At 40.1% G+C, this 22,585-nt stretch overlaps 1 protein-coding gene across 1 annotated transcript in view; it reads left to right on the top strand.

Moving 5' to 3' along the window:
- sprt (PDZ domain-containing protein sprite) overlaps positions 1–22,585 on the top strand; it is a 66,384-nt gene that overhangs the window by 26,050 nt on the left and 17,749 nt on the right. The window contains 7 exon segments of the mRNA XM_074088411.1: positions 4,600–4,700; positions 8,221–8,314; positions 10,625–10,675; positions 14,272–14,378; positions 14,751–14,835; positions 14,838–14,980; positions 15,445–15,600. Coding sequence (XP_073944512.1) covers positions 4,627–4,700; positions 8,221–8,314; positions 10,625–10,675; positions 14,272–14,378; positions 14,751–14,835; positions 14,838–14,980; positions 15,445–15,600 — 710 coding nt within the window. The 5' untranslated portion in view covers positions 4,600–4,626.

Genomic DNA, 22,585 nt, shown 5'->3' with positions numbered 1-22,585 from the left:
ATATTGAACTACAAACAAGTGAGTGCGTCGTTAATGCGTGTAGTGGAACGGTAAATAATCTAATGGCGAGACCGCGCGCGTTAATTGCCGACGGCTGACAGCCTAAAGTTGCACGTTCCACTAATTTATGTTTGAATTGAGCCGCTTCCTGCAAATCAGTGAGTCAAATCATGAAAGACCTTGAAATGGGTGCCGGCTTTAGACGGAATCCGTTAAAAAAGTAGAGCAAAAAGTATCAATGACAATAATATTGAGTTATCGCATTGGTAACTTGGTCAACTTTCCAGTAGGTATACGGCTCGAGCAGGTTTGAAGTGAACAGCAACTTGGTTTTAATGAGTACAATCTGCCCCTTTTATTATATAACTGGACGTAGTCGCGTGCGCCGCTGCAGGCGGGCCTGATTGCAGGCATCCCGCCACCAGGCCCGGCCGGCCCAGCTGAGTAACAGTCAATTTGCGGGCCTTAACCTAGATTTTATGGCTTTATCTGCCTAGATACTGCTTTGATGATGAGATAGTTAAATACACCACTCCGATGACTATACTGGACAGCTCTCCGTTATTATTGACGTGGTCATTACATCACATAAAAAAACAAAGCTAAGTGTACTCGTACCTAGTTGCTCTAGCATAATTTTCGCTGTTTATAAAGATATTACTAGTTACTATCTATCATTTACTTTTAACATTCATTGTGTCGTTGTATAAAGAGGCATTTAATTAGAGAAGCAGATATCGCTTGCACAATAATTACAAAATTTTAATGATTCTGTAACTCGACCTGAGACTATTTCATCGTAAATAGACAAAGAGACTTTAAAACTGAGCAATTTAAAGGCGGTGATGGCAGACAAAAAAGGAGTACTGTAGACAAATGACTAAATTGAGTTTAGTCAATAGTACTTCAACTTTTAATTATTTTGTGTTATTATTTAGTAACATTATACGGAATGCTGCAATTGCCGAGTAATTTATTCAAATAAAATGTAAAATAAACGTAGAAAAAAATATAAGTGGTATGGAGATTTGTGATTATTTTAAGATCGTAAATTAATAAAATATATTATTTTCTAGACTACTTTTATTATATATTGTTAAAAACAAACATAATAAAACATAATTAAACTATAGATAGAAAATTTGGCCTAAATCGCCGTCAATGGGTAAGGTGCCCAGAAGGCTGGCCGTATTTCCTCGTTGTATAGCGATACTTATACGCTGTGCGAAATAGTGGCCAGCCCTCTGGTCGCCCGAGGCCTCTATTAGGCGCGTCGACATATCTTTATACAGCCGACGCGCACTTGGCCCCCAAGGCCCCAAGGTTTCAACACCAAATGCCGCAAACATGTAGCTGGTTCCCAGGGCGGCATATTTGCGGCGTTTGAGGCTTTCAGCCGAAGATGCCGCAGCGCCAGCGGTGACGCTGGTGCTTGGAACATGGGACGGTGCTAGGGTATCAACGCAAGTGGCATCCCAAACTAGCGGCCGACCCATGCTCCAAGGCACCAGCGACATTCCGTCAGGCCTCTTGCCGTCGTCCCTGGCCAGCCCGCTGGGCTCGAGGACTGCCGGAACTCTCGCACTGACAAGGGCCCGACGGATGATGTCGTTAATACTGGCGTGGCGGGAGATCCTACCAGCGCTCCGGACACATGAGAGGCCATGGTGACCCAGTATGTCCACCATGGCGCCGCATTGACAACGATGTGGCTGATTTATTGATGCCCCCAAACGTAAGCTAGCTGCCAGGCGAAAGGTGGTGTTGTCTAAAAAAGTACCTATGTTTGGAGAAGGTAGCGCCTGCAGCCACAGACCCGATTCCCACTCCGCAGTCGCAAGGAGACGAGCACGGTCTGCCGAACTAGTTGACGTATCTAAAAGGTTTTTCCGTACTAGTTGACAGAGCGGCTCGTCCCATTGCCTCTGCGAGCAGGGATTGGCAGGCTGGTCCGTGTCGGGACAGGTTATGGACCAAACGTTCATGGCCTCGGAGCAGTGTGCAGCCTCCACAGATCCAATGGATGGATCTAATATTTTCGCTATAAGGCTTTGTGCACCATGCACCGAGGACAAGAACGCAGGTAGAGCAACACAAGAAATTTTACGGATTCCAAGGCCGCCGAACCTAATGGGTAGGGTAGCCTGGGTCCAAGATCTATTGTCAAAAGGAATATTGAAGACTGAAGTGAGTGTTTCTACGACTAATTTATCTAATTTTGAAGTCAAAGTGGGATATTAGACTACTATGTACCTACTATGGCGAATTATTTATGATTACTTTAATTTGTAAGAGTTCATTGTTCACTTGTACAAGAGATGTGAGTTATTAATTTACTCTTTGCGGTTAAAGTAAGAGTTTTGAATTAAGTGACTAATTCAATTCAAATCGAAGCGGCCCGTGGGAGCGCGAAAGTGAAATGTATTTCGAAACTCGGAAAAAACCGTAAAATACTAATTGCTTTTATAGTAATTATAATTCCACTTGAAATTATGCAACAAGCAGATTCACACTTCACACGGCGGCTGTCCGTACACAAGAGCTGTCTTTCAAAACAATACCTATCTTAATCAGGCTTAGTTTATTGCAAAACATAAACTAAAATACTTATTTGTTGACACTAAGCAGTTAAAAGTTAATTAATTTTAAGTAAATATTAAGTTTGACATCAAACGTTGACACGAAGTTGACACATACATAGTGGTTAAACACGGTTGTTAACAATAATATTCCATATCTTGTCATGAGTATTTGAGGCCTGTAAACGTATTAATTTGTATGTGTTTTTTAATAGCCTTTTGAGTGTACTATTGCTGGGCTTATTGGCGCACATTGGGTCAAGTCCAGGGTAGATGGCGCCTTGCGCTGCTGTTACTTTTCCCAAATATTATTTTAATCACTTTCTTAGCGTGGTGAACGTAATAGATGCTCATACAAAATTACACCTCCAGCACTAGCAGTCCCTAAGCTAAGCCACGGACGGACGGACCTTATGATAAAAGTGATCCTTATGGACCCTAAAAAAGGATAAAATATGATCGTTTCTTGTTAATCAAACACATATTGGTGTCATGTCGATCGGTACCTAATGGCCACACGTCTTAGCAACCACAGAAACAACCGCAACAATGTTTATAGACAATGCAGTGGAAACCGCGGGCGAGACACCGCCCTTCAGCCGCGAACGACCTCTGCGGCTACATCAAGAATACACTAGAACAGTGGTATAATAACTAGTAGTAGATGCATATTTATAATATTACTTCTATATATCTGTTGCCTGCAACTCTGTCGGCAAAGAATTCTCTTATCGACATTCCGCGCGAACTGTGCAATTTTCCGGGATAACAACTATCTTTTGTCTTTCCTAGGATCTCAAACTTACAACGCACCAACATTTTATTAAAATCTATTTAGGATTAATTTTTAAGAAAACTGAATCAATGTTAGCTACATTAATGTGATATTTATAAAACATAGCACAGTACAAAATAAAATAAAGGTAATAAAGGTATTAGTAAAACTACATACAAACTAAATTTATAAATAAAAAAGTTGACTAAAATCACTGCCAGGTGGTTTAAGATACAGTTTAGTGTATAATTTACTATTGCTGGTATACTGAAAGACTTATAAAAGTTACCTTTTTTGGCCTGATACATTATTGTAATTTAGTAAACAACGTCTAGACAACTGTTTGTATCATCGTATGTATAAAAACAACCAATGGTGCCCACGCCGACTTTCAAATTAATTCCTTTTCTGTTCAGAGAGAAAGTCTATGAACAAAACAATTTAAAGAAATCACCAAATCCGAGTCCAAGCTAGATGTATATTTATAATCGCTGGAATGCGATTTTAAACGAATCGTTTGAATTAAAATGACCAATGATTATGAGCCTGAGTATAATTATGCATGCTGTTGATTTTTTTATTACAAAAAATTGCATACATTAAAAAACGGGCATAATTACACTGATACCACTTAAATGTATCTCGGTATTACGGCTTCATTAGCATTTAAAAAACATATTGTATTACGAATCAAGTTTCGTTTATCTTCATAGTGTAACTGTGTCGTTTATTTCTCGTGAGGACATAAATTCCTAATTAAATATATCCCTTGTTTTCTCATCAGCGATTGAAATCCTGGATTTTCATATTCATATTCATTTATTTGGTCAAGTAACATCAGTCACATTTAGCAAGTCATTATAACTAATTAAATGTATTGCAAACTCTATAAATTCATATTTTTTCAATCAATTAGATTCCTATGTCGAAAGGTTTTTACTACCCCTCCACCAATCGAATAATAGGTAGTTACTCGTACCTGCTTCTTAGGGAGCCATAATGTTCCAACACACGAGGCGGAGACCCGCCTCACTCTACGTCTGTCTAGTTATCTGAAAATGTTTTACTGCCAAAAGAACGAAGCATGTTTAATAGGACAGCGTAAAAGCAATCTTACAAGAACTTCTCAAAAAGACAACCTTATATTGTATTTCGCTACCAAAATAGTCTGATAGCGGAGTACTAAAAAACGTTAACGTTGTAGTTTATTAATATGCCCTTTAATTATGTGTTGTGTTGTCGCAGGTCGCTGGAGCGAGCCCCGGCGCCGTCATGTCGGCGGTGATGTCCACTCTGTCCATGATCAGCGGAGGCCGCCGCGCACACCGCAAGCTCGCCAGTTCCAGGTAACTAAACTGCCTCAATACCACCCTGTCGAGTAACTACTGTACGGTCACGATCGCTAATTTGGGACCCATTTCGTGAAAAAGTCCTTTGAATTGTCCTTTGTCATACAAAATGACAGATATTCGATTTTAAACGGGTCCCAAATTAACGATCGTGACGTACGAACGATAACTACTTAGTCTACCTACGTAAATACGTACGGTTCTCTTAATGAACCTCGTCCGCAGGGACACTGCTGCGCTCGGAGGACAATACGTGGTCGTTGACCGTACATTAAGATTAACCAGCGCCTTCGCAGAAAAGAGAGTTCATTTAGAGAATCACACAGCAGGTCGAGTATTGTATTCTATGACGAAGAAACTTGAAAAGCACGGAAGTGAAAATGATAAGCCTTTACATATAAGTAGGAAAAAGTTGAAGAAGTATTACTGGGACTTGTAAGGGACTAGTTTCATGACACGGTATCTTTTAATTTCTATGAAGATCTCGTGATCGATTTTTGAAAAATATGTATATACTTACTTAATATAATAAATATTAATTGGCGATCAGGTTGATGGATAAAAATAACAAATAATCGCAAATTAGTCGGCAGGAAGCAAGAATATCAATTTATAATATTTGTACATAAATTATTAGAGTGGACGCATATTTATATTCGTTGTTGATGATAGTTTTAACTTTTTGTGGATGTGTGGTATGTGATTAAGATATCAATAAATTTCGAGCATGTCACGAAGTCACATAATTCTACGCGACCACGCTGCGTTAATCACGTAGAAAATTACGGTTATGGTGTTTCGAAATAATCATAAAAATTACAATAATTGGAATATTATGATTATGTTATCGTTGGTAATAAAATAAACTAGTTCTTTGAGAAACGGGTTGTTTTCGTGTTGATATCGGGCTGGGTGGCGAGCACGAAGCGGAGCAGTTAGCACCGGGAGCGGGGAAATACGAGAATTAGCATATCGGAGAGGCGTGGGAGTGCCTGCGGGGCTACTACGAAAATCGAAGTTCATGTCGTTCCATCCCTTTGACGCTTATACTATTTAATACGAGAGTGACCGTCTATCCCACTAGTCCCATTGAGTTGTCCCATCATGGGACTACTGGGATGATTACGTCCCAGTTGTCCCATGGGACAAGTGGCACTAATATTTTTATCATATTGTTGTCCCAAAAGTCCCATTACCGTCATGCTCAAATGGAACTCATAACTGGTGGAATCACAGTAGGACACTTTTTAGAAAAAAATGTGCGATATGGTTATTATTGAAATTAAATGTTTTATAACTCGATATTAAATAAAATAAATAAATATCACGGGACAATTCACACCAATTGACCTAGTCCCAAAGTAAGCTTAGCAAAGCTTGTGTTATGGGTACTAAACAACGGATAAATATAATTATATAGATATAGATACATACTTAATACCTCTCACTCTCGAAGTTCGATTTTTGAATTTCGTAGTAGCCCCTCTGAAGCCGGCGCGCAGCGCGGGCGCTGCTCCGCACAAGATAGCCATATTGCTGTCTAGTGTACTGCTCTAATGAGCACTAGACCTGGCTTAATTAAATTTATGTAAAACTCTTTAGAAATAAAATGGTACAAATAAATGAAACTTTAACGCTCCTTCAATACGTTGTGCTGCTTGTGCAATATTTCTGTTACAATTGTACTGCGGCGGTTACCTTTTAACATACATAGAAAGAAGAAAATAAAATATATAGTTAAACAGAATTAATTTGATTTTCTCGAATGAGAATTGGAACGCTACAAGTACGTAATTGAATTTAGAACCTGGGAGTTATTTATTAAATAGAACAATTAGCAATATTACCATGATACGTGTTATTAAGATTATTTCCCAGTCGGCGAGGCGTACGTTTACGCGAACTTGTGTTTTATTACGGGTTTTACAGCCGTTTGTGCTCGAGTGAATGCTATCAATACATCTGCTAACACATTCACGCGGCGTATCTACATCTGACCGACGACTCCTTATCTACTAATGTATATACAAGGTTTATAATTTTTACACTATTGTTGCCCAACTTTATGTTCAACTTTATCTCGAGCTTGTATCGTTTCATGGCTTAGTTTTACAATAGTATCGGTCAAGTGCGTGTCGGGCTCGGGCCCCGCACTGATAGTAGAGTTTTGCCCGACCATTGCTCGTTCAAATTCAAAATTCAAAATTCAAATGATTTATTCAGTAAATAGGCCGCAATGGGCACTTTTACACGTTGGGTTACAAACTCGACATATCTGTCAAATATTTTTCTTTTAAATTCGTTGAATGTACAGTCATGAAATTGAATTACTTACCAGGGTGGAACCATTGTCAAGCTATTAATGTCAAGTTGACATTCTATACATCTGCCAAAGAAATTATAGCGAAATTGATTATAAAAGGTTCCACCCAAAGGTTCAAGGTACGTGATTCAGTTTACGCGACTGTACCTACTACTGCCACAAATAGACAGACGTGGTGTAACTATACCGGTTTTGTTTTTCCTATTTTGACTACGGAACCCTAAAAAACTACGTGTTAGTGGCGCTCGCAAACAATTATCCACTTGATATTTTGTGCCGTAATGATATTTAGGTAATTGGGCTTTACGAGGTTAAGCGATATCTTAGTGAAGTGTTACAATCGCGCCTGTCACAGCCGGCAACGCAACGTCAATCCCTCTTTGTTGCGCGAAACCCGAGTTGACCCTCAAGGTTGATTTTATTGTGAAAATTCACTTATACTGGTTACTATCGACATCTGATATCTTGTTAAGTGTATCTATTTAGTAGATTGAGTAATACTTAGTTGCAATATTTTTGGTTTGGTGAGTGAGCACGTTTCCTTCACGCGGCGCCCTTGTGGTAGTCGTATCAGTTATTACACTGAGCACTTTCCTATGTACCTACAAGGTATTTTTAATGAACCAGGAAGATTTCAGTTCTCGCTCTCTCGCTTGATGGAAGGCGAAGATGAGGCCTAAGATGGTACACGTATGCCTAGAAGGTGTCTGTAGTTGGATTAGTTTGACTAAACACCCCTAGAAATACTTCGCAGGGTTTTTAAATGTGCTTATCAAATTCTAAGTGATCCATGTTGAAAGTATTTCAAAGCCAAGATTAAGTTTTTAATCCAACATTCTGCTGAAAAAGTTTTACTGAGGTGTTCAAGGGATGTAATTCAACCCAATCACATACAAACAAGATTTAACCATTTTATATTGTTTTTTTGCGCTGAAGTAGTGCAAAAGGGCTATGGCTCAGTGGTCATAGGAGCTAAACATACTAGAACTACACCAGGGCCCAATTGCATAACAAATAACAAGCTAATGGCTAAGCGATTTTGTATTGAAATTCACTAATAAGTACTTACTTACTTACTTCGCCGGCTCAGCGACCCAAAGTGGATCTTGGCCTCCGACACAAGACTACTACTATTTGCTTGTAATTAGTTATGCAAGATAGTTGGAGGCAGTTTAATAGTGTTGTTGTTGGCAGCGGGCGCAAGTCGGGGCAGCTGTCGGACGCGGGCGAGGAGCGGCGCGCGCGCAGAGACAGCGAACTCACGCCGCAGCAGCGCTCCGCCTCGCTGGTGAGTCCACAGTACGACACATGGAAGCAGCGGGGACCCGGAGACTTGATCGGGGTAGAGCGAGTCTGTCCTTTGGTTGACGCCACCAACCGTGAACAATAAAGCACAATTTACACCGCGAGCCGAGCGGATTCATTAATAATAGACTTAGGGGCTGTTTCACCATCCATTGATTAATTTTATTTGACGGATAAATGTGATGCCGTCTCCCTGTATTCCAACAAAACACACAGAGACGGCATCACATTTATCCATCTAATTAAATTTACTCAGTGAATGATGAAACAGGGAGTTAGTTTAACGTAAAACGATCGGCTGCATGATAGGTAGGTACTTACACTGGATCTCTATTAAGTTGGTCGATCTAAGTTAAACTAAGTCATTAATGAGTCCGCTATGCTCGCAATGGAAACCAGACTGAACCTTGACCAAGGGTCTAGGGAAACTAGGGAAACTTCCCGGATTTTCCGTAATTAAGATAATGTACATACTTAGATAGAGTTATGAAAATTGGTAATAAGTAGGGCCTTATGTTGCCCGTGCCGTGTTCAGTTTTAGAATAGGACTTCCTCACGTGGGTGTCCCAAAAGCGGCGACTAATTGACCTGATGTGTTACACAACAACAATGAACACAACTCCCCTGGCCCTCACACCTAGGTATTGGCTAACATTGGGAGCTGGCCCGCACGCATGTGAATAGAAGTATACTTGCTCTCCCCTGGCGATTACCTAATTTAGTTTAGGTTGCTTAACTCATTGTTTAATTACGCGAGGAGCATTGCAATTAGGGAAATGTGCTCTAGATTCAAGAATCAAGGGGTTACATGAAACGGTTATAAAAGTAATATAATAAATTAAATGTCTGCTGGAGTTTATGTTACATCAATATTTATAAAAAGAGTTGATTGTGTGTTAGTTCGTGTACTTAGTCCATAAAGCTTGTCCAGTTTTAATAGGACCGACGGAAAATGGGCAGCAGCGCTCTCTATTGCCAACTACGATCTCGATCTGGACTCCAGCACTAATTTAACGACTAAGAAGAAGAGAAAAGTTTTTTGTCCTTTATATGAATAGTTATAATATTAAATTAATTAATTACTAATCTAGTAAAATGTTGCACTATCTATTAGTCGATTGGTGCAATCCGTTTGGGAGAGACACACCCGTTCAACTTATAATACTTACCCCTTCCGGTGCAGGTGTTAAAATAAATATTAACTTATTTGTATCATTTTCTGATATTTTATCTTCGTGCTTCGTGTAGGTATAAATAAGTGGGCCCTTGAAGTGTCACTGTCACAGCATCGATGTTAATACAAAGTAGAGGTAATTCACCGTTTCCGGAGTTGCTTTCTGAGTGGAAACCTAAGGCACGAGGCTTGTCTCCCGCGGGCCGCCGTCGGCACGCGCTGGCAATGTCGCTGCAGATTACTCGCAATACCTAGTTTTTTTTTTACATAAAACTGTCCGTGATTAACCCCTATCTCACCTGATGAAAAGTGTAGATGAGGCCAAAGGTGTATCTCACTGTTTCCCTAACAGCCTATTAACTCTAGTTCCTTCGAATGTACTTAATCCGCATTAGATCCGTTTCAAGTAAGGGGGAAAGGAACTTGTAAAATAGCAAAAGCGGAAAACAATAGCTATACTTAATAAAATATTTTTTTCGCATACAATCAACACTTTAGAATCGTGCAAGTTGCAGTATATTGCAAAGCCGTAAGCGAATATTTTTGTAGTGGTCAATCGAGCACTTAGATAATGTTTTTCTTCACCGTAAAACTCGTGGTAAACTTCAATGTGGTTTCGCGCATAAAGTTTGAAAAACTCAGAGGTGCGAGCCCGTAATTGAACCTATATACGATCCTCTACCTGAGAAGCCATAGGTCAAACCACTAGGGCAGCACAGCATCATTAATTTTTTATAGGCATCGATAATAATTAAATTAGATAACTTAAGTATATATTTTACTGTTAGGCCTTAAAGCAGTGGTTTTTCTGTAGGCGTCCTATTTCCGTTAACTTGGTGCCAAATCACTGGCAACAATCTGAAACAATGACGTAAGTTTAGTCTGTAATAAATTCAAGCAACGACTAGAAATACTACAACAGCAAGCTCACAACAATTTTTAGAACGTACTACTAAACTAATTAAAATAAAAACAATGTATGCTCGCTATACATATGTATACTCGTATTTCTAAACGACTTTATGTTTCTTCGTACTGCATGGTAATGGTAATTCTCAGAAATTAAGAGGTCAAATAAAAAAAGTGGATCAAAATCTAATTAGTTATTGTTTGTTGCAGCAAACCCTGGAGGCAGGCGGGGTCGTCAACCTCGAGAGTCTGGAGGCCAAGGTCAGTGACCCACATTCGCCACGTGCGCCCGCACATGGATGGATTACTATATTTTTTATGAAGCGATATACGATATGAGGCAATCGATTAAGATGACGAAGGAGATGGGCGGATCACCTGGTTAAAGCCGCCGATTCACGGTAGATGCCATTTCCAACGGAAGCAACTGGAGGTCTATGGGGGAGGCCTATGTCCAACAGTGGACGTCCTATGGCTGATTTGATGATGATACTGATGATAAAACGATCAAATGAATCATCAGATAGTAAATGATCATCGCTGGCGTAGGTGTTTTTTAGTCATTATGTTTTGGCAAGTGTTATTAAACGAGGTCCTCTTTAATACACACATTAATTCCGAGATATTTAAAGGTTGGGAGCCCGGATTTGTACCCATGACCCCTGCTTGAGAGGTCATAATGTCAAGCTGCTACCACGGTTTTTTTACATTGAAATATGGCACAATATTGCCATAAGTATACATATTATGTAGTTGGTATCAGCTGACTACCGGTCATGTTTCTATGCTCTTATTAGACCCTTCTACGTAGTTTTCCTGTGGGTCATAGCTACCCTTCGTTGAGTTTAATTGTAAGTACTCGCATCCCGTTTATACTTTAGTATACGATACATTTACTTGATAAAATATAATGTGGTGACATTCAATGTGACAATGGAATAATTATTAGTAGTTATTTAAATTCATACTATTATATAGAAACTAAGTTTAATTATTGTTTGTGTTGTTGTTTAAATGAAATTTCTTCTGATGATTTATATTTTAATGTCTTTATTTTACACTGCACGTTCATTACAATTACATGATAATTTGATATCTCTACCACAAGTGTCAAATCTAAAGAAGGGAGGGAAAACACATTATGACAGGTGACAGCTGTCATAAAGGTTGTTCCCTAAACAATTATTGTACGCCTCTCTGAGGCAGGACATGAGGAACTGTAAACTAAACATTATTAAGATCTGTATTACTCATGACCATACAATAAACATATGTGAATTTGAATTTGAAAAAATATGGCAGGCATCGGTATTGCAATCAAAATACTTATCACGATCGCGAAGCGCGATTTAGATTTATGCCATTCACTATACACGCATTATTTTAACTCCATGAGTTCGTTAAACAAAGCAAACCTCATTTTCCTTTTCCTTCTTATCCATCGAACTATAATTATTTAACTGCAAGTAACTAAAATATTTGCTCGTCCAAAAGACATCAACGCGCTCGCGATGCGTCTTGCGCACTTGTAAATAAACTTTTCTAATATAACCTTAGCTCATTAAATTACTATCGCTAGGATTAGAGACATGAACAGTTTTTTAAGTAACGCTAATAATTTCACGATTTACGTTTTAGAAATTCCCAACAGAATGTTGCTACATACCGAAATTTTAAATTTATCGCTAAGTCTAATGGTTTACATACGAAACCGCGGGAAAAGGCTGGTTTATTTTATACAATACACTACTTCGTTCGCATTTAAATGTACAAATAATTGCGTAGCAGTTAGAATAGTCTACAATTTGTGGATCAGAGATACAATACAACCGCATGACACGTGTAATTTAGGGTTCCACGCTGTTTTAAACATTCTAGGTTGCATTTATTTATAACAAACTAATTGTTACCCGCGACTCTGTCTGTGGAGAATTTGTTTATCACTATTTTATGGGGATTATTAAATTTCCCGGGATAAAAACTATCCTTTGTTCTTCCCAGAAGCTCAAATTATAACCATGCGTCGTCTAAATTAAAAAAAAATATGTAGCGCTCTAGCGGCTTAAACGTGAAAAATTTACAGACAGACACACACTTTCACATTTTATAATATAATAATAAGGTTGTAATATATTTGATTTATATACACTAATGTACTTACCTGATGATGATGACCTTACCAAAACACGACAAAATTTCAGCAAATTGAAATAGTATTACTGGCGTGTATTAGGTAGTGCCACCAGAATTGAGGTCACGCACACAAAAACATGTCATGTAATGACAGCGGGATATAGACATTTACTCATTCATTTGATTCATTCTCCTTTTGTGCAATCAGTTCTTTATGTAGATGTGTGTGTAATCATTCATTTTAACTCTCGTGGCACTACCTATACACGCTGAATTTCTGTCGCGTAATTTCCACGCTTATGGCGTGTCGTGCCAGCTGAATACGTCGCGAACGACTCGCGCATGATTATGTTCCTCTAGAAAACATCGAAATGGTACATTACTGCAGAGACCAATAAGTAGGTAAGCCATCCTGGACGAGTAGACTCGACACTGCCGCTCGGCCCGCGCTCTGTTTATGACGGGTTCCAAATTTTTAAAGGAACCCGTTACTGTCCAGGAAGTAGATTTCATACTTACTTCCTTCAAGCATGCAAGCAAGCATACAGGCAAGAATGCAAGCAAGCGTGCAAGCCAGAAAGCAAGCAAGCATGCAAACAACAAATCAAGCAAGTATACCTACTCCCAAATGTTTGCACATAAAATAGTGCAAGCAAGCATGCAATCAAACATGCAAGCAAGCATGCAAACAACAGATCAAGCATGCATACTATACTCCCAATTGTGCAAGAAATAGTGCAAGCAACAAGCATGCAAGCAAGCATGCAAGAAAGCATGCAAGCAAGCAAGCATGCAAGCAATAATGCAAGCAAGCAGAGTTAGTACGCTAGTGGTGGTAGTGAAAATCAGTTCATCATCATCAACATCATCAGTTCATTTATCGCTATCCCGCCGGAACTTTGCTATTTTCCGGGATAAAAACTACCCTAAGTCCTTCCCTGGGACTCAAACTAACTGTATACCGAATTTCATCTAAATTGGATCAGCCTCACAAACGCACAAACACACAAACTCACAAACTTTACCTCTTTATAATTTAAAAAAAGTAAGTATAGATAAACCGTCTTAAATTAGGTATTGGCTTTGTTGGAAGATGATACTTTGTTTTCGTTCAGATATAGGTAAGTAATCAACTGTTTTTTGATGCGTATGATTCGATTGACATTGACTTATTGAGTCTAAGTCAGTCAGAACTACTTTAGTGCAGAGAGCGGAATTGAAATTGAAAATATTTGTTCACACATAAAGAAGTTAGTAAGCGCTGAAATTACGTCTAGGTTTTAGTAAACAATAAACCGATATACTACACTATTGACTCAATATAATACAAATGTGTAGATCTAACTAGAACACTGAGTACCTAAACATAATACAATATCATGCTAATTCATAAATAACTTAAATGCCTAAACTAGGATACTAAAGTAGCCTAAGATACATCTTAGGCAAATAAAAATGTGGGCTAAAAACATAACATAAATGATATTAACAATTTAATGGACCGGAATGGACTCATCTATTTGGTTTTAAATATTTTAAATATTAGGAAATTATAAGTAGGTGCATATTATTATGATCATTCAGTTAATCTGCTACCTTGTGATCATCCTTGTGATATCAGCCTCTTACGAGTAGTTTTTTACTCAATTATGTTTCTAGTTACCTGTTTTAGGTCTGATTAGTGAGAAAGATTGTGTTTACAAGGGCCCTGTTGTTGTTGTCAGATGGCCAGCATCGAGGTGTCGCTGGCGGGGCGCCGGCGCAGCGCGGGCGCGCGCGAGCTGGACGTGCTGCGCACCGCGCTCACTGACAAGGACGCACTCATACACAGGTGAGAACAACAATACCTTGGGAACATTTATTAATATAGGTAATTGTCTTAAAAAATATTAAGATAGACATGAAAGCTTAATCTAGTCGAAAGCCTTTCAAGTGTTAACATTGGTAACGTAGATTGGTATATTGGTAGAATAATAAAAAACCGGTCTAGAGCTTGTCGGACACGCCCAAGATAGGGTTCCGTAGCCAATTTTTCTCTTCAAAGTTGAATATTTCACAAATTGATTACTGAATCGACTAATCGTCTTCACAGCCCAACTATCCCACACTATAGGGGTAGACGAGAAAAAAAATCACCCCCCTTTACGTCTATGGGAGGTAATTTTTTTTTTAACTAACTTACCCATAACATTCTATTGAACAGCTTAAAGAAGCAATTGGGCGCAATGCTGGCGGCGGCGCGGCTGGCGCCGGGCTCGCCAGGGGGCGGGGGCGGGGCGGGGGCGGGCGGCACGAGGAGCCGCGCGCGGCGCTGTCGCCGGAGGAGCGGCGCGCGCTGGACGAGCGCGCCGCCGCCGTGCGCGCGGACCTCGACGCGCGCCGCGCCGCCATACAGGAGCTGCGCCGGCGGCTCGAGAAGACGCACGTCACTGAGTAAGCTAACCCTTAGAGCCTATGCTAGCTGGCGCTGTTGGGTTGACGCCTATTGAAAAATACTGAGCAGCGCACACTGGCGCGGGCGCGTACGACGGATTTCACCTGCAACCGCAGGCGTGCGCCCGCGACGTGCACCCGCGCCAGCTAGCGTAGGCCCTTAATTTGACAAAACTTAAAAAGTTCATAATTCAAAACTCATATATCGTTACCTTTTTTGTAGTCCTATAAAAAATCTGTAGGTTTAAAAAATACTCAAAAAAGTGAATAGTTTAATTCGCATGACTATTTTTACTTTAACACATCATTGAACATCTTGTCGAACAGGTCCGCCGCTAAATTACGGCAGTGTAAACGCGCATTCATGAAACGCCCGTCATTGCCCTAAAAATACGCCGCGTGTGGTGGCCCTTCTTTGCATCGACAGAATTAGATTGTCTCATCGTTGTTTCCGTGGTCCCCAGCAACATCGACACACGGATCCAGCAGGCGGAGCTGCAGTACAAGCTGGGCCGCGAGGAGCTGGAGCTGCTGACGCTGGCCGAGCAGGCGCGCGCGCTGGCGCAGCTGATGGAGCACGCCGACGCCGCCGCGCGCCGCGCCGACCACACGCTCTACAGGTGAGGGCCTGGCTGCTGGCTGACGCTGACCGTGCAGCGTTACACTTCATCTAAATTTGAACTGTTTTGTAAACGTCACAGACGCTTTGATCGCCTTTAGATGATCGTCCGACGGAAGAGGCTACAAGCTCTTTTTACTAATCACATTTTCGTTTTCCTAGCTAAACTAGCAAGTATATCAAATTGACGGTCACTCATTATTTAAAAAGGACAAATATTCCTTCTTTTTATTTTTGCATGTGTGTGTAAAATAACGCGGTTGTTTATTTAAACTTGTTGCCTCGAGCGAAGTTGTACTGGAAATCGACTTTCATAACTTTTTCATCACACTTGCTCGTAAATAGTGTCGAAATATTCAGGCAGCCTTGGTTGCAACCCCCCAAATAAAACCTTCGACCGTAATGTGCATGTCATGAAACCCGTGGTCGGTAAATGAGTCATTGCCCGTACTAATTTTCTTGTCATGAAGCCTAAGGTCGGTAAATGAGTTTGTTACTGCATGGAGTGCTGCAGCGCGCGGCGCGCTCGTCGGGCACATGCTTTTAGGGCGGCGCGGAGCTGGAACTGCCAAGAGCGCAGTCAGTTTTTGAAGAAATATTAGTTTTTTTACAAATATACAATATTACTCGCAAATGTGATGAAAAACATTATATGTCGCACGGGCGGTACAAGAATTATGAACATCGACTCATTAAAGCCCTCAGTCTTCGACTTCAGGCTTCTAATAGACTCTCGTTCGTAATTCCTTATTTACCGCCCTTAAGACACAATGTACTATTTAATATATCATAGATCGGTATCACGTTTACGCTTGTTATGTCTCCTAACACAAATAGACTATTGTTACATTTCCGTATTCAGCTGTTCCTGAGAAGCAAATTACAGTGTGAGTGATTACACGCAGACGCTTAGTTTTACGACTGCTCAGCAGCAGAGAGCTGCAAACAATCAGGGACGTGTAAATTGTGCCGCGGGACGGTTCGTTAATGAATTATTTAAGCGGAAAACAGAGATGCGGCGATAACGGATAGCGCAAATAGCATGTAATTGTTACGATTATTACGTTACGCGGCCATTGTGGGGCGCCCGCTCGCCCGTGATCCGTCAATAGAGAAAGTCGCTCCCATCAAACCGACGCGCCAATTTGTGCTCCGGCGCTGTAATTAGAGGACGACTGTTCCGGACTCTAATCGCACCTCGACGTTAACGCGGCGAAAGTGTGACAGACGCTCGTTTGTGTACAAATAAAAGCGAGCTCCACATACTTATTTATTTGCCGTCTGATAGGCATCGTCCAAGTTGCCAAGTAAGGCATTTAAAAATGCAAATGACCACGAATGCGCGACCAGTTACGCGCAATTACGTGATTGCTCTATTACCTGTCGCGTGATTGTTTGATTTATTACCGGTATTGGTTTCTCACGGGCGTAGGGGCTGCGGTTTGCGGCTTCGCTGCGTCTGCGCACACGGCCATGGCGCGCTCAGATACATGAATTACATTTTGGAATTATATCACGATGATACTGTCATGGTTAATGTTAGAGAAACAAACGTATTTGTCTTACCACGATACGATACGACACGATATTTCGTGATGTTCTTATAAAAATACCTATATACTTAAAAGACGCTTTATCTCTTCTACTCATAGTAAGTTATTAAAGTGGAATACATTCTGCTTCACCGCCGCTCTGACGAACGTTCCGTTGACACGATTCACTGTAGCATATGAAGACAGCGTTGACGTCTTGACGTGAAGCACGGGTGCTGATCGTGACACGACAGTTACGGCTGGGTCATGTGAACAACTATTGATAATTATAAGCTCGTTAAAAGTGGTTTCGCACTAAATCCAACGGTGCTGGCTGAAAATAAGAGCTGGGGTTTTTATACGCTTCAGTATTACGTATGCTGAACCAGTGTCCAATTCACAACCGCAATGTTCGATCCGAATTTGTATAGAGTGCGAGTAGTCTTAGAACTACCTATATTTGTATGGTGAAATTACATGATGAAAATCGGATCGGATGCGTAAACTACCATAGCCTGAACGGCTTCGAGAAAAGTATGGTACGGCCGTGTCTTTGTTTTTGTTTTGCTCGACTTGGCGGGGGCACTGCCTTGCCCCCAGATACTCGTACAAATAGTTCTACGATTTCCGATTGCTAACTTTTGGAGCGATGAAATTGTCAAAATATAATAGCTAAAAGCAGGTGTATACAAAAACTTACACCGCTCAAAAATATATGATCAAACTCGTATGGAGGTACGTCAATGTAATAAATAAGTGATCACTTTTGTACCTTGTCGCTTTCAGTCGGTACACATGGCTTTTCAAACATGACGTTAAAATAGTGCGATAAAAACTGGTAAGTATTACATTTTAGATCAATGCTATTATAAAATATTACAATTAAATTACCAATCTGACTAATATTATATGCGATATTTAGGATGTTTATTATTTTGCTTGGATAACGATAACTTCTTACTAACTAATTCTTTGCAGACAAAGTTCCTGGCAACAACTAGTTAGAATAATTTAAGTAGAGATACTAGTATATTATTAAAGTGGTTTCCAAGAAATGAGCATCCTCTTTACGGTACAGTTGTCAGTTATATCTACTAATCTAGATCGTACGCTCTGTAACCCGCGTGACATGCGCATGATTACAGGTGCGTGTGGATTCTCAACTGAATGGGATGTGAATGTCACTTCATAAATAAACAGAATAAATTTCACCGCAAATCATTTAAAACAAGGTATTTTTTTCTTCTTATTCACAAACGTTGATCTAAGTCTTAAATACTTAACCGTTGTTAATCTTCCTATAAGATTCAGTTTTTCCTTTAGAGGTACGGAAAACCTGAAAATAGCGAATAAAAATTTGCAATTAAAACGAGGAAAAAAGAATAACGTGTGAGTCTTCACGTCTGCCACTTTTAATTATTCACGCTGCCTTGAATCCATTTTTAAGTTCTGGCCCGCGTTTCCATAGACCACGAGCACGATAATTCCGTGTTTGTTTAATAGATACACACAAAGTGAATCGCCGGCGATTGTATTTGCTCAGAAAGCAAGCATTCAGGCGAGCAGCGGAACGGATTGTTGTGCTAGTATTCACTTATAAACCTCTTATTTGCTCATGTAGGTACAACATAAGCTTATTTTTTTTACAGTGTTGAGAACATTAAAATGGAAGGGCTTCAGATTAGTAATATCATCAAAATTTGTCTCCATTTAATTATACGTAACACGTTTAGTCACAGCAGATTTCTCACGGGTTAATAGCGTATAAAAAGCGTGAGCTCCGCTTTATATAGTGAGAATTGTAAACAAACATGTAAGTTATCCAATTATATAAATGACTAGCGAAATGTCGCATTGCTGGTCGAATAACGAACTCGTCAAGCCGCCGTGAAAAGTTTAGCGTGTACTTTAACATCGGCGGAACGAGGCATTGTTTGTATGGGTCACTGGCCGCACCTTGTATCGGCCGGTACCCAAAGGAGATAGAGCGTGAAACATTTTGTATAATATCAAGTAAGTACTTAAACAATCATCCGTAAGGGTAGTGCCTAGCCGTACGGCCCTAGGGTAGAGTAAGAAGAGCCGTCTCTTTAGGTGCCAAATGGCAAGGGGCACCGATTTTCCTGTTTGTACCAACGATGTCTGATGACATTTTGTTTGTTTGCCCTCACAAAACATCGTTTTACCCCTTTGAGGGCAAATACCCCTAAGTTCGAAACCAATTATGCGTAGGGCATGTGCTGGGTGTGAGTACTACATACCATTTTTTCAATAAAATTATTTTATTTTTATGCTCATGAACTGTACAGTAAACCAATTTGGTTCCTGGGCCACCATGGAACCTTATCATAGTAAATAACGTGACGTTAAATTACGACACGGTGCTCTGGTGGCCTAGGAATCAAAATGGTTGACTGTACTTGTTTGTCGTCAAAGAATTAATGATAATTGTGAAAAATGCCTACATTATAACACTTGCTTGCAAATCAATGCCGTCTACGGACACTATTTAAGAGTATTCACACCACAATGAGTGACACTATGTCACAACAAACTAACTTCTTTCATTCCGGTCGCGCCAACTTATATGAAACAACCAAGACGCTCGTAAACAATAACGCAAAATACTAAAAACGGTTGGACCCTGAGATTTGATTACGGGTCAGTTAAATGAGTAACCCGTAAAACAAATAACTCAATTCGTAGCTGATGTTAAGATGGGGAATAACTTAAGCGTTTTCACCCGGTATCTCTTTCATTTTATAAAACATAGATCATGGATTATAGATAGGCACTATGTCACGTTTTTATACTATACTTTACGTTTGTGGTTTATTGAGAGCCACTTTATTCAATGAATAATGCATTTCAGTGCAACTAAGTAACAGTTCATTTTCTGCGTAAAATAGATGATAGGCGAGCATTTTTATTAGAGTTTCATGACCGCTGCCGCCCGCTGACATAACTCGACGCAACTCTTGGTTTCACTGTTCTCGAATCACCCGGGAGATGAATGGGACAAATAAAAGTAAGAATTTGCTTTACATGAAGTTGTCTGTCAGTGAAAGTGCGGTCGGCAACAATAACTTGTCCGTGGTAACAACTCATTCACAAAAGATGTACGCGGTTTTCATAACTATTGCGCATTATAAAGTGGAGCTTTTCGATTGTTGCGAGCTTGCGGGTCGCAGCTAGGTAGCTAATCTGTGAGGGTCTTTCCCGAAGGCACGTGATTGTACACTGCAGCATGGTGAGGCGCAAGTTTCACAAGTTTATTAAAAAAAAATAGCAAGCAACTTCGCCCAGAATCGAAACGATCATTCGTAGTCAGCGTAAAAGTCTTTAAACTACTTCCAAGTTTTTGAGTCGTTTAAACGCAGGTGGTAGGACCTTGTGCAAGGTCCGCCCGGATTGCTACCACCATCTTGCTCGCTAATCCTGCCGTGAAGCAGCAGTGCTTGCACTGACTGTTGTGTTTCGGCGTGGAGAATAAGACAGCCGGTGAAATTACTGGCACTTGAGGTATCCCATCTTAGGCCTCTAGGTTGGATGAGAGATGAGGAAACTACCATGAAAATGATTTATGTAACCACTAAATATTTTTGTAATAAAATGTGTATAAATTACTCATTAACACGAAGGTTATTTACGGCTTCCTCTGGGACTGCCTTTAAAAACAACCTCGACGAGTTCCGGATAAACAAACACTTTGGCATATAATTATCTTTATGATTTTATTTAAGACATTTTTATTTTGCTTAGGTCCACATCTTTGGCCTCTGTTGCAGATTTTTTTCGCCAATTTTTTTAATATTATCTCTCTCTGGCAAATTACAAACTCGTTACATAACGGTTCTGTCTTGGAGTTCCAGTGCCTGGTACCAGCTCCATCATTAGATCAACAGGATGGAATCATATAATTGTATTGTCATCAAAACTACGCATAATTGCCAAGCTTATTGTCAATACAACAATAAGAAGTAGGTGAAACTCAAGTTCAAAGATTTCTTTAAATAAATAGACACGAAGTACATTGTTCTTTCTTTCTTTCAGTTATTTCTGTCCTATTCAGCCATAATTAAATGCTACACCCATTTCAAGAAGTCACAGAAACATCTAAGTAGTGGAAAATCTTATCACAGCTATCATGCCATACAACCGTTTTAGGTTGGCCAGAATAAATCTCCACATACACAGAGGAGAGCTGTCGATCCGCTGCGCCCGCGCTATGTTTAATGCAGCAGCCGTGCAGCCCGCCCCAATGTATGCGCATCTGATACCGCGCCGTCAAACGTTTATCTGCCTTTTATTTTGTTTGATTTATTAGTGCAAAAACTTGACTCTTTTTGCTGGACGCTGAGGGAATACATCAGCTTTGACATAAGAGTATAAGCGCGAGTCGATACATCGCTTGTCTTTGTCTTACATCGTACTCGACGGTTGGAAAAGTGAAAAGTCCAGTGAGCGACAATGACAGATAAAGTGACTATATAAAACTCCAATTTGTGGCACAGCGAATATCTTGTTTAATAGACATACATACATCTCTAAATGAGCAATTCTTGTATATTTATTATTATCTTGGAGCTCAGAAAACGGCTCCAACGATATCGACGACATTTGCTTCGTGGGGGCTGACAGGGAAAAATATCAATCTACTCGTAGCCTTGTTCCGTGTCTATAGGAAAACGCGTGTTTTCGAATTGTGATGATTTTATATATAGCTAACGTTTTGTTTTTAAAGCTTATTTGCATAGGTATCTTTAAAATAGTATGATTCAACAAAAAATATAGCAAAGCTAAGGAATAAAGAAAAAATAAGGATGAATCTTTACCCCCCGAAATGGGGATTTGGCGGTTTTAGATTGCCATATTTATAACTTAAAAAGGTAATTATTAGATAGCACTTTATATGTATCATCATCATCATCATCATCCCAGCCTATACGTCCCACTGCTGGGCATAGGTTATAATTCGAAAACAAATGCTAATTATCAAAATTTCTGGTTTCTTTAACACTGACAGTTGCCGCTAATTTCCCTCTCATAATAGCGTGACTTCCGGAAACTATCGCAACTTTGGAAACTGCTCGTCGGTGCATTGCTAGACTTCCCGAATGGCAAATTACGACGTGTAGCTAGCTCGTTCATCGTTACCCGCTCCCAAAGCTGTGACATTGTGCGTTGCCGTATAGTACAGTCGAGTTCATAAACTTGTGAGCAAACATTGTGATCAAAAATATCTGAACACGATTCTATTGTTAACGGCGTAGAAGTGTGTCCAAATATTTTTGATCAAATTTTGCTCACAAGTTTATGAACTCGACTGTACCTAAATCTATGCTATCTCTGGGCTATCGCTCGGTCTTTTTTCTTGCGTGCCGTCTCGTTTCGTTCTCGAATACAGCCGCCGTGCGCAGTAGTTATTGTAATGGCGATGGCAGCCGCTAAGTT

The sequence above is a fragment of the Choristoneura fumiferana genome, chromosome 5, assembly GCF_025370935.1.
Source record: "Choristoneura fumiferana chromosome 5, NRCan_CFum_1, whole genome shotgun sequence".
Taxonomy (NCBI): Eukaryota; Metazoa; Arthropoda; class Insecta; order Lepidoptera; family Tortricidae; genus Choristoneura; species Choristoneura fumiferana.
Note: the sequence above shows the minus strand (reverse complement) of the source record. Positions and strands in the feature narration are given on the sequence as shown.